At 50.6% G+C, this 12,026-nt stretch overlaps 1 protein-coding gene across 1 annotated transcript; it reads left to right on the top strand.

Moving 5' to 3' along the window:
• The first annotated feature begins 169 nt into the window (after positions 1 to 169).
• Positions 170 to 11,299, top strand: LOC119696599 (tubulin beta chain). Its single transcript, XM_038126379.1, has 4 exons — positions 170 to 381; positions 4,860 to 4,968; positions 7,225 to 7,335; positions 8,769 to 11,299. The coding sequence occupies exons 1-4, from the start codon at positions 325 to 327 to the stop codon at positions 9,824 to 9,826; spliced, it is 1,335 nt and encodes a 444-aa protein (XP_037982307.1). The 5' UTR covers positions 170 to 324; the 3' UTR covers positions 9,827 to 11,299.
• Positions 11,300 to 12,026: the final 727 nt, after the last annotated feature.

Raw genomic sequence — 12,026 nt, 5'->3', positions numbered from 1 at the left:
GGTCCTCCGGGAGCGCCAGAGCGCCGGTGGGTGGGGTTTAAGAGAGGTTTAGACCAATTGAAAATGAAAAAGCTAGATTGACAACGACATTAACCAATTAAAGGACGGAAAGCGGGCGGTGCCGACCAATGGGAGCCCCGGCTTTGTCCTATATGAGCGCGCGCGGGGCCGGGGCTGCCGCCATTTTCACCGCCGTCGCTGTCGCGCCTTTGCTCCGCACTTAAAGGGGCCGCGCCGCCTCTTTACGTTTTTTTATTCAGTTTTCCGAGCGCCTCCGCTCCGTCCGGGTGGCCCCGAGACCCCCCGCCAGAATCCACCGCCGCCATGAGGGAGATCGTCCACATCCAGGCGGGCCAATGCGGCAACCAGATCGGCGCCAAGGTGAGCGCGGCGGGCCCCGCCTCCATCCCGCGCCGCGGCGGCGTTGCCCCTTTAAGAGCCCCCCCCAACCCCCGCGCGCCAAGACAAAGGGTGACCCAAACCAGGGCGATTTTACCCCAAAATCGGCGTTTTCTCCCCACAGAAGCGCCTGTGGGGGAAGGGGACGGTGATGAATGGGACGGGTTTGGGGTTTAAATCAGGAGGTTTTGTCGCTAAATGAGGATTTTCTCTGGCCGAACGCGCTCCCCCCCACACGCGGCCGCAAAATGGCGGCTGAGGGCGGCGGCCCCGAACCGCGGAGAATTCTCCTCCATAATCTCCTTGTTGGGGATATTTAAATAAAATAATACTGTTTCATCCTAATTCAAATTACTATTTCAGAGATTTGGCCGCGAATGGCGCTTTTTGCCCGTAATCGAGGGGGTCTGGCTGAGCATGGGCGGGGAAGGCGCCAAAATGGCGGCGAGGAGCCCCGAAGTTAAAGGATTTAACATGGAAATAATGCTTTTCACAATAATATATCCATAATTAAATTTAAAACCTGATTTGATTCCTTTTTAAAACGCCATACTTCAAGTGCTGCTTTTTCAGACTGAAATCGATTGTTTTTATCCCATAATTGGTATTTTCATCCCTAAAAATCAGCGTTTTCCATGGCAAAACCGTCCAATTCTACCTCAGAAATGTGGATTTTGTGCCCCTAAATAAGAATTTCGACCCCCAAACGGGGAGTGACGCCCGGAGGGGTCAGACCCGAAAATGGGAGGATTTATCCCAAAAAAAGCGGCTGAATATGCACAATAATGGTTTTTATCCCCTAAATAAGAGGTGTGTTCCTATTTTTTGTGCCAAAATGGGGTTGTTTTTATCCACAAAATAAAGATTTTTAAGCTTTCTTTAAACTACGGGATTTTATAAAAACAGTTGTTTTTTTTTATTCCCTAAATGTGGATTTGGGGTCTTTGAATTGCAATAGTCATCTCCAAAATTGATGTTTTTCTTACTTTAAATCAGCTTTTTCCACTGAAATGCCTTTTGTAAGCCTGAAAATGGATTATTTTATTTAAAAAAATTATTGTAGTTCTCAAAATATTAATATTTTGGATTTAAATGATTTTTTTATCATTGATGGAAGGTTTTTTGTTGCTAAAATGCAGCTTTTTGGCCCCAAAACCTTTTTTTTCCCCAGCCCCAAAATGGAGTTTCGGCGCTCCAGCTCAGCATCTTTGTTTTGTAAAACAACATTTTGGTACAAAATCAAGATTTCTATCCCAAAAACGTGGAGTTTTGAGGAGAAAAAGGGCTGGATTTATTTTTCAGAAGTAGAATTTAGGGTTAAAATTGGGATTTTGTGCAGCTCGGAGGGAGCTCCCAGCCCCAAAATGGAGGTTTCCAGCCCCAAAATGGAGGGGTGGGGGAAGAATCGCAGCTTTGTGCTCCCAAATCCGCTTTTTTCTTGCCATAATCACCGCTTTTTCTCCATAATTAACGTTTTATATTTAAGGGTTTTTTTTTAGTATAAATTGGTGATTTTTTTCCCCAAAAAAGCGTTATTTTATGCCTCGGAATTTGCAATTCTTGTGACTGGAATGTCATTTTTGCTGCTTCAAAATTCCCTTTTTTCTCCTGAATATTAACTTCACCCAGAAAAAGGCCTCCTTTACCACATGTCTTATTTCTTTTCTTTCTTAAATGTTACTTTTTGTCGCAAAATGACCCTCTTCAGCCCAAACCCCCTCTCTTTGTGTCTCCAGACCGCATTTCCTGCCCCACACCGAAATCTTTGTTCTCCAAAGCCCCTCAAATTGGGAGTTTTTAACCCTAAAAAGCTATTTTTTTTAGCTTTGGGAAGGAGGTTTTGAACCCAAATTGCGATTTTGAAGCCCAAAAAAAGGTTTTCACTGTACAAAAAATACTGGTATTTAGCAGGTCGAGTTTGTTCGCAAAAATGGTGGTTTAGCACTAAATCTGTTTTTTTTTTTTACCCCTAAATTCGCAGTTTTTACCCTTAAATATTCTTTTTTCCCCATAATCCCCACTCCTGTCACTAAACTCTCAATTTCTGCACCAAACTCACATTTCTCCTCAAAAACTGTAGTTTTTAACCCACTGTTTCCCAAGGCTCCAAAATGAAGTGGTTTTTTTTTTTTCTTGTCTAAAAATGCGGAATATTCTGAATTTGATATTTTTAAACTCATTTTCTCCGTTATTTCCGCAAAATCTGTTTTTTCTCTAAATTAACTTTTTTTGGGGGGGGCAAATTTCTTTCTTATATTCCCAAAACTGCCCTTTTTTAACTCATTTGTCCAATCAGCCCCAATATCTATTTCTTAACCCATTTTTCCTCACAACCCCTTTAAATGCCGGATTTTAACCAATTCCTTTCCTCAGCACCAAAATCAACATTTAAAGCCCGTTTTCCCACTTTTTTTCCCCTCACATGGCTGGATTTTAATCCCATTTTCCCTCTCAGGTCCAAAGTTGACAATTTTAAACCCTTTTTTTCTTCTCAGACCCAAAATTGTGGTTTTTGAAACGCATTTCTCCCTCACGATCACCGAACCACCATTTTCATCTCAAATTGCCTTTTCTACGTCTTTTTTTTTGAATTAACAATTTCGAACTTAAAGGCTTTTTAACCCAAATTAATATTTCAATGCCATTCCTCTCTCCACAGTCCCACAATCCCCATTTTTTTGCCGCATTTCTTATCTTTAACCCCAAAATCACCTTTTTTTCACCTCGTTTTCCCCTCACGCTGCGTCGCCCCCCCCCCCCCCTCAGCCCACCTTAACTTCAAACCCTGCATTTGTGGAATCTCAACTTCAAATACAAAGCCTGGAGCCTCCCGAGCCAAATTTGGGTATAAAAGTCCCGATTTTAGGTGGTAAAATGCCGATTTGGGGTGCAAGAAGCCGATTTTGCAGGGGTTGGTTTGAATTTTAAGGAGTTGCCGCCATTTTCCCGCGTTCCCGCCCTTTTCGGGGAGCGGGACCGCGCCGCCCTGGCCACGCCCCTCCCTCACAGAGCCCCGCCCACCTCCCCTCCGCACGCCTCCAAACCACAAAAAACGCCTGAAAATCGCACTTTTTTACCCCAAAAACCGTCGTGGAGTGGCTGTGGCTTGTAGCCACACCCTTTTGGGACCCGACCACAGCCTAAATTTATTTGAAAGGCCCCAAAAATCCCCATTTTTCAACCCAAAACAGGTCCGGGCTATGGGAGAGGGCTTGTGGATCCTACCCCTCACTTGGCCACGCCCTCAAATTCCATTAAATCCTTAAATTCTTCATTTTTTTCCCCAAAAACGCTGCTATGGGGAGGTGTTTGGGGCCAGATTTATATCTTATTCTTTTAATAAGGTTCCAAAATCCCCTTTTTTGTCCCCAAAATAAATTCCATATATAGCAAAGTGGGTGTGGTTCTGCTCCTCTAACCCATACTGTGGCCTCAATTTCCCTTGAAATCGTAATTTTGTTTCCTTAAAATCCAGATTATTTTCATGCTGCTCAACTGCCATTTCATACTCCAAAATCCCAAATTCCTACATTAAAATTCCTGAATTTTTTAGTCCCAAGTCTTCATTTTCTCCTCTAAAATGGGTTTCGAGGTGTAGCAATGTGGGTATGGTTCTGCCCCTCTAACCCAGACTGTGCCCTCAATTTCCCTTTAAATCCCAAATTTTTTTCCTTCAAATCCAGATTTTTTGATGCTTCTCGAATGCCATTTCGTACCCTAAAATCCCAAATTTTTACATTGAAATTGCTGAATTTTTTTAGCCCTAAATCCTCATTTTCTCCCCCAAAATGGGTTTCCAGGTATAGCAAAGTGGGTGTAGCCCAGCTGCCCCCACCCCTCCTTAAGTGCCAAGCCAAATTTCACACTCTAAAGTCCCGCCCAATTTCACACTCTAAAGTCCCCCCAATTTTTTTCCCCCAAAATGATGCCTGGGGTGGGTGCAGCCCACCTGACCCCACCCTCCTTAAGTTATGCCCCCTTTGGCCCCTGGTTATGCCACCAAACCCCATTTCCTGCCCTAAAACCCCCTAATTTTTTTTACAAGAATCCTAATTTTTTTCCCCAAAATTGAGTCTGGGGTGGGCCTGGCCCACCTGACCCCACCCCTCCTTATCTCCTGCCCCTTTGAACCCCGACCATGCTCCCAAACCTCCATTTCTGACCTCAAAATCCCCATTTTCGCCTCTAAAATCCCAAACTTTCTCATCCAAATCCCCACTTTTTTCCTAACTCAGGTCCCAGTTGTCACAAAGTGGGCGTGGCCCAGCTGATGTCAGTCATCATCAAGCCCCACCCCTTTTAACCCCCTGACCACGCCCCCAACCCCCTTTTCCTCCCTGAAATCCCCATTTTTCCTCCCATAACCCCTGCGGTTTTTTCCCCAAATTCCTTGGTTTTGCCCCGAATCTGCTCCTGGGCTGTCCCTGAGCTGTCCCCAAGCTGTCCCCTTGTCCCCACAGTTCTGGGAGGTGATCAGTGACGAGCACGGCATCGACCCCACGGGCACCTACCATGGGGACAGCGACCTGCAGCTGGACCGCATCAGCGTCTACTACAATGAGGCCACAGGTGAGGACACCTGGGGACAGCTGGTGGCACTTGGTGACATTTGCCACACTCCTGGGGCTCCTCTGCCCTTCCCCCCTCTTTGTGTCACTCTTTAGTGGTGGGTAGACTTGGTGGCATTTGTCATCTCTCCAGTGTCATTTGTCCCACTGTCACCCCCCGTGTCACTTTCCTTTCTTTGTCACTTTTCTCTGCTGTCACTTTTTTGCTTCCATTGTCACTTCCTCACCTGCCTTGTCACTCCTTCGTCACCCTCCTCTGTCACCTCATGCTCCCCAGTGTCACCCCCCCCCCAATGTCACTTTCCTGTCTGTTATCACTTTGTCACCCCCATGTCACTGCGTCCCCATGATTCCCTCTTAGTGTCATCTTTGTTTGTCTTGCTGTCACGTTCCAGTGTCACTTTGTCGTGGTCCATGCCCTGTGTCACCTCATCTCCTGTGACCCTGGGTGCCACCCCCTCCTTTGTCATGCCAGTGGGGTCACCTTGTCCTGTCACCTCCCAGTGTTGCCCCCAGTCCAGTCACCCATCAGTGTCACTTGTCCATTGTCACCTTGCAGTGATACCTTGTCCCCTGTCACCTTCAATCCTGGGGATCCCCTGGTGTTCATTGCCACCTCCTGTGTCACCCTGTGACCTCCCTGGTGTCACCTCCCAGTGGCACTCCCCTGGTGTCGCTGCCTCCTGTCCCTTCCCAGTGTCACCCTGTCCTCTGTGACCCACATCTCGTCCCCAATGCATCTCCAGTGTCACCTGTCCATTGTCACCCCCCTGTGTCACTTGTCCCCTGTGACCCCCACCCTGTCCCCAATGTCCCCGTCCCCCCCATGTCACCTGTCGTCACCTTGTCCCTGATATCCCCTTGGTGTTACCTGTCCTTTGTCCCCCCTGTGTGTCACCCTGTGCCCCCTCTGCAGTGTTTCCTGTCCATTGTCATTTGTCTCCTCCCTGTCCCCGTGTCCCGTTCTGGGTTGCTCTGGGGGAGTTTTTGGGGTGGCTTTGGGGAATTTGGGGTGAATTTTGCACTCCTGGGGTTATTGGGGGTTTTTAGGGTTAGTTTGGGGTAATTTTGAGAGGCTTTGGAACGATTTTGGGGGGTTTTGGGGCAGATTTGGGGGTGATTTTGGGTGGTTTAGGTTATTAAAGATGGTTTGGGGGTGAATTTGGGGGTTTTGGAAGTGCTTTAGGGTTGAGTTTTGGGGAGCTCTGGATTGTTTTTAGGTCATTTTGGGGTGTTCTGGGGCAATTTTGGGTGCTTCACAGTAATTTTGGATATTTTAGGGTTGGTCAGAGGTGGATTTGAGGTGATTTTAGATGGTTTGGGAATGATTTTAAAAATTCTAGAGTAATTTGGGGGGTTTGGGGGTTCATTTTGGGTGGATTTGGAGCCATTTTGGGGGAGGCTTTTCCTGGTTTTGGGGTGAATTTGGGTGGTTTGGGGTTGATTCCAGGTGATTTGGGGTGAATTTGGGTTGGTTTGGGTGTGACTGTGGGTGTTTTGGGGGTGGATTTGGGGTGATTCCAGATATTTATGGGGTAGTTTTGGGTGGGTTGGGGGTGATTTTGGCTCTTTTTGGGCTAATTCTGGTGTTATTTCATGTGTTTTAGAGTGATTTGGGACATTTGTGGTGATTTTGGTTGTGTTTGTGTCATATAGGGTGGTTTGGGACATTTGAGTGATTTTAGATTTTTCTGGGGTGATTTTTGGTATTTCTGGGTTAAGTCTGAGCGCTTTGGGGGCAATTCTGGGTAGTTTTGGGGTAATTCCAGGTGGTTTGGGTGTTATTCCAGGTTGTTTTGGGGTGATTTTTGTGGGTTTTGAGGTAATTCTGGGTGTTTTGGGGTGTGTTTGAGGTGATTCTGGGTTGGTTTGGGTTGTTTCTGGGTGGTTTTGGGGTACTTCTTGGTGGGTTTTGGGGTAATTCTGAGTGTTGCTGCGGTAATTCCAGGTGGTTTTTGGGATGATACCAGATGGTTTTGGGGTATTCCTGGGTGGTTTCGGGGTAATCCTGGATGGGTTTGGGGTATTCCCAGGAATCTTGAGGTAATTCTGAGTGGTTTGGGGTGATTCCAGGTGTTTATGGGGTGATTTGAATGTATTTAGGGTGATTCTGGGTGGTTTTGGGGTGACTCTTCTCATTTTGGGTTGAATTCTCTGGGTTTTGGTCGCTCCCCAGGGGGTAAATCCATGCCCAGGGCCATGCTGGTGGTTTTGGGGTGAATTCTCTGGGTTTTGGTGACGATTTTGCTGTCCCCAGGGGGTAAATACGTGCCCAGGGCTATCCTGGTGGACCTGGAGCCCGGCACGATGGACTCCGTGCGCTCCGGCCCCTTCGGGCAGATCTTCCGGCCTGACAACTTTGTCTTTGGTGAGTGACACACCTGGGGACATCTGGGGGCACATCTGGGACATCCTGGGCGTGCTTGGGGACATTTGGGGGCTCCTGGGGACATTGGGACACACTTGAGGTCACCTGGAACATACCTGGGACATCTGAGACACACCTGGGGACACCTTGGGCATGTCTGGGGACATTAAGGACACCTGAGGGCACACATAACAACATTTGGGACATGCTTGGGGACACTGGGGTACACCTGGTGGCATAGCTGGGCACATCTGGGACACACCTGGGATACCTGGAGGTTCCTGGGGACGTCCAGGACATTGGGATATCTGGGACACCTTGGGCATGCTTGGGGACATCTGGGACACACCTGGGGACACTTCGGGAGATGCCTAGTGGTCCTGAGGGCATCTTGGGGACACCTGGGGGTTGCTTAGGGACATTAAGGATACCTCTGGGCATTTGGGAACAGCTGGGGACACTTGGGGACACTTAGCAATACTTGGGGCAGCTGGGGATGTGTGGGAACACAGCTGGGATGGATCTGGAACAGTGGGGGGTGGCCTCAAGGGATGGCAGGGCCCCAAAGGGGAGATAAGGGTCCCCAAGTGTCCCCCCAAGGTGGGTTTGAAGATCACAAGGGTGGAGTGAAGGTCCCAAAAAGAGGGTTGAGGATCCAAGGTGGAGTTAAAGGTCCTTGAGCATCCCCAAGGTGGAGCTGAACATCCCCAAAGGGTAAGGTTGAAGGTCCCCAGGTGTCTCCAGTGTGGGTTTGAAGGTTCCCGAGGTCCCCACAGGTGGGATTGAGGTCCCCATGGGTGGGAGTAAGGTCCCAAAGTTGGTGAAGAGTCGCCCGAGGTCCTCAAAAATGCTTTGAAGGTCCCCAAAAATGGTTTGAGGGTCCCCAAAATCTTCAGCATTAACCTGAAGATCTCCAAAGGTGATTGGAGGTTCTTCAAGGTCCCCAAAGGTGTTTTGAGGGTCCCTAAAGTCACCTCAAAGACCCCCACCTAACTCTTCCTTGTCTGCCCCTGACCAAGGGTCACCACAAGGAGAGGCCGAGCTGGGGGGGTCAGGGGTCCTCAGAGGTGCCCCAAAGATGGTTTGAAGGTCCCCAAAGTGGCTTGAACATTCTCAAGGTGGAAATGGAGGTGCTCATCAACCCCAAAGGTGATTCAAGGGTCTTCAAGGTCATCAAGGTTGGGTTGAGGGTCCCTAAAAATATTTTGAAGTTTCGTAAGGTCCCCAAAGGTACTCTGAGGGTCTCCAGGTTTGAGGATCCCTAAGATCCTCAAGGTTGGTTCAAATTTCCTCAAAGGTAGTTTTGAGGCTCCCCAGGGTGGTTTTGAGGTTCTTAAAGTCCCTAAAGATGGTTTAAAGGTTTCCAGAGAGGTGGTGTGAAGGTTCTCAAGTGGTTTGAAGACCCCAACCCAACCCTTCCTCCCCTTTTCCAGGCCAAAGCGGTGCTGGCAACAACTGGGCCAAGGGCCACTACACGGAGGGCGCCGAGCTGGTGGACTCGGTGCTGGACGTGGTGCGCAAGGAGGCCGAGAGCTGCGACTGCCTGCAGGGCTTCCAGCTGACCCATTCCCTGGGCGGCGGCACCGGCTCGGGCATGGGCACGCTGCTCATCTCCAAGATCCGCGAGGAGTACCCCGACCGCATCATGAACACCTTCAGCGTGGTGCCGTCCCCCAAGGTGTCGGACACGGTGGTGGAGCCCTACAACGCCACGCTGTCCGTGCACCAGCTGGTGGAGAACACGGACGAGACCTACTGCATCGACAACGAGGCGCTCTACGACATCTGCTTCCGCACGCTCAAGCTGACCACGCCCACCTACGGCGACCTCAACCACCTGGTGTCGGCCACCATGAGCGGCGTCACCACCTGCCTGCGCTTCCCCGGCCAGCTCAACGCCGACCTGCGCAAGCTGGCCGTCAACATGGTGCCCTTCCCGCGGCTGCACTTCTTCATGCCCGGCTTCGCGCCGCTGACCTCGCGGGGCAGCCAGCAGTACCGCGCCCTCACCGTGCCCGAGCTCACCCAGCAGGTCTTCGACGCCAAGAACATGATGGCCGCCTGCGACCCGCGGCACGGCCGCTACCTGACGGTGGCCGCCGTCTTCCGCGGGCGCATGTCCATGAAGGAGGTGGACGAGCAGATGCTGAACGTGCAGAACAAGAACAGCTCCTACTTCGTGGAGTGGATCCCCAACAACGTGAAGACGGCCGTGTGCGACATCCCGCCGCGCGGCCTCAAGATGGCCGTCACCTTCATCGGCAACAGCACGGCCATCCAGGAGCTCTTCAAGCGCATCTCCGAGCAGTTCACGGCCATGTTCCGGCGCAAGGCCTTCCTGCACTGGTACACGGGCGAGGGCATGGACGAGATGGAGTTCACCGAGGCCGAGAGCAACATGAACGACCTCGTGTCCGAGTACCAGCAGTACCAGGACGCCACGGCCGAGGAGGAGGAGGATTTCGGCGAGGAGGCCGAAGAGGAGGCCTGAGTGGTTTCTCCAGAGGTCCTGGTCCTCGGCAGTGTTGCTCCTCCCTTTCCCGGTGTGTTGTCCCAGAGAGGCGTCAACCGGTGGGCGGCGCCTTCGGTGTCATCGTCATTGTCCTTCATCATCGTCAGTGTTGGCCCTGGTCATCGGCGGCGGCAGCAGCAGAGTCCCCAGCTTTCATCATCAATGAGTCCTTGGCCTTTGCCATCCTTGAAGAGTCTCCAGTCTTGATCATGGTCAGAGCTTCTAACTTCTGTCGTCTTCATCCTTGAAGAGTTCCCAACCTTCATCATCGTCTTTGAAGAGTCCCCAGCCTTCAGCATTGTCCTCACAGTCCCCAACCTTCATCATGGCCATTCTTGAAGAGTCTCCAGTCTTCATCATCATTGAAGAGTCTCCAATCCTGATCCTGGTCAGAGCTTCCAGCTTCCATCATCATTGAGGGACCCCAGGTTCATCATTGTCAAGGAGTTTCCAGCCTTCATCATCCTTGCTGTCCCCAGTCTTCATCATGATCATCGTCAAAGGCTCCCAACCTTCATCCTCGAAGAATCCCCCGAGTTCATCATCATCCTCCTCGCAGAGCCTCCAGGAGCTCCTGGCCTTCATCGTGGTCCTTGCAGAGTCTTCAGTCTTCATCATCCTCAGCCCTTGGTCTTCACTGGGGCTGCTCAGTTGGCCTTGACCTTCATCATAATCATCTTCATCATGGAAGAGCCTCCAAGAGTTTCTGACCTTCACTCTCATCGTGGAAGAGTTGCTGACCTTCATCATCATCGTGGAAGATTCCTTGACCTTCATCAGGGTTGGTCACATGGCCTTGACCACCATCATCCTCATCATGGAAGAGCCTCCAAGAGCTCCTGACCTTCAGCCTCATCCTGGAGGAGTTGCTGACTTTCATCATCATCGTATCACCTCCGCCCCTCCCCCGCTGCCACCACGGCCTCCTGTCCCCTCCCCCGCCCCACTCTGGCTCCATTTTCCCCTTTCAGTTTTGTAATTTTTCCTAAATTTTGTTCGTTTTTCCCAGTTTTTTGTTTCTTTCCTTTTTTTGTCATTTTTTTCCAGCTTTGGTCTTTTATTCCACTTTTCCAATTTTTGCTCTTTTTCCTGTGTTTTTGCTCACTCTCAGCCCAATTCCATTCCTTTTTCCCAGCTTTGGGGTCCTCTCCCAGTTTTTGGTTGATTTTTCCCTGGTTTTGCTCAGTCATTTTTTACCCATTTTTCTCCATTTTTGGTTCATATTCCTCAATTTTTGTTCATTTTTCCCCAATTTTGTTCATGTTTCCCCATTTTTTATGTGTTTTCCCCGTTCTTGTCCATTTTCCCGTTTCCTCCCCGATCCCGTCGCCGTTCCCGGTGTCCGGTCGCGCTCTCCCGTTTTTGGATGTTTTTGTTTTTTTCCCGTTTCTTTCGTTTTTCATATTGAAAAGTCGCCCCCGGGTCCGGAATAAACTCGGGATGGAAAAGCCACCGCGGGTGTCACCTGTGTCACCTCCTGCATTATCTGGGGGGGTCTGGGGCCACCTGAGGGGTTCAGTGTCACCTGCGCGGTCCTGGGGTCACTTTAGGGTCACCTGGGGGGTCTCTGTGTCCCCTTTGGGGGTCCCCAATGGTCACATGGGTCACCTGGGGGTCCCCAATGTCACTTGAGGGTCACCAGATGTTCCCCAGTGTCACCTGGGTGTCACTCTGGGGTCACCTGAGGGTTTCATTTGTCACCTGGCGGGTCCTAGAGTCACATGGAGGGGTCTCAGTGTCACTTTAGGGTCACCTGCATGTCCCCATGTCCCTCCTGGAGGCCCCTGTGTCACTTCAGGGTCACCCGGGTGTCACCTGGAGGGTCTCATTGTCACCCTAGGGGTCCCCTGGGGTCACTGGGAGGGGGTCTCTGTGTCACCTCAGGGTCACCTGGGCTGACCTGGGGTCGCTTTGGGGGCGCCAGGAGGGTCCCAGTGTCACTTCAGGGTCACCTGGGGGGGGTCCCCATGTCCATCTTGGGGGTCCCTGTGTCACCTGGAGGGTCTCACTGTCACCAGGGGTGTCCCCAGCAGAGGATCCCCATTGTCACCTCTGTCACCTGCAGGTCCCAATGTCACCTTGGGGTCACCTGGGTTGGTCCTGGGGTCATTTCAGGGTCCCCATGTCCCCACCTGAAGGTCCCCAGTGTCACCTGAGTCCCTTTTCAGGGTCCCCATTG

This window comes from Motacilla alba, unplaced genomic scaffold (assembly GCF_015832195.1).
Source record: "Motacilla alba alba isolate MOTALB_02 unplaced genomic scaffold, Motacilla_alba_V1.0_pri HiC_scaffold_34, whole genome shotgun sequence".
NCBI lineage: Eukaryota > Metazoa > Chordata > Aves > Passeriformes > Motacillidae > Motacilla > Motacilla alba.
This window is presented reverse-complemented; position numbering and strand designations above follow the sequence as displayed.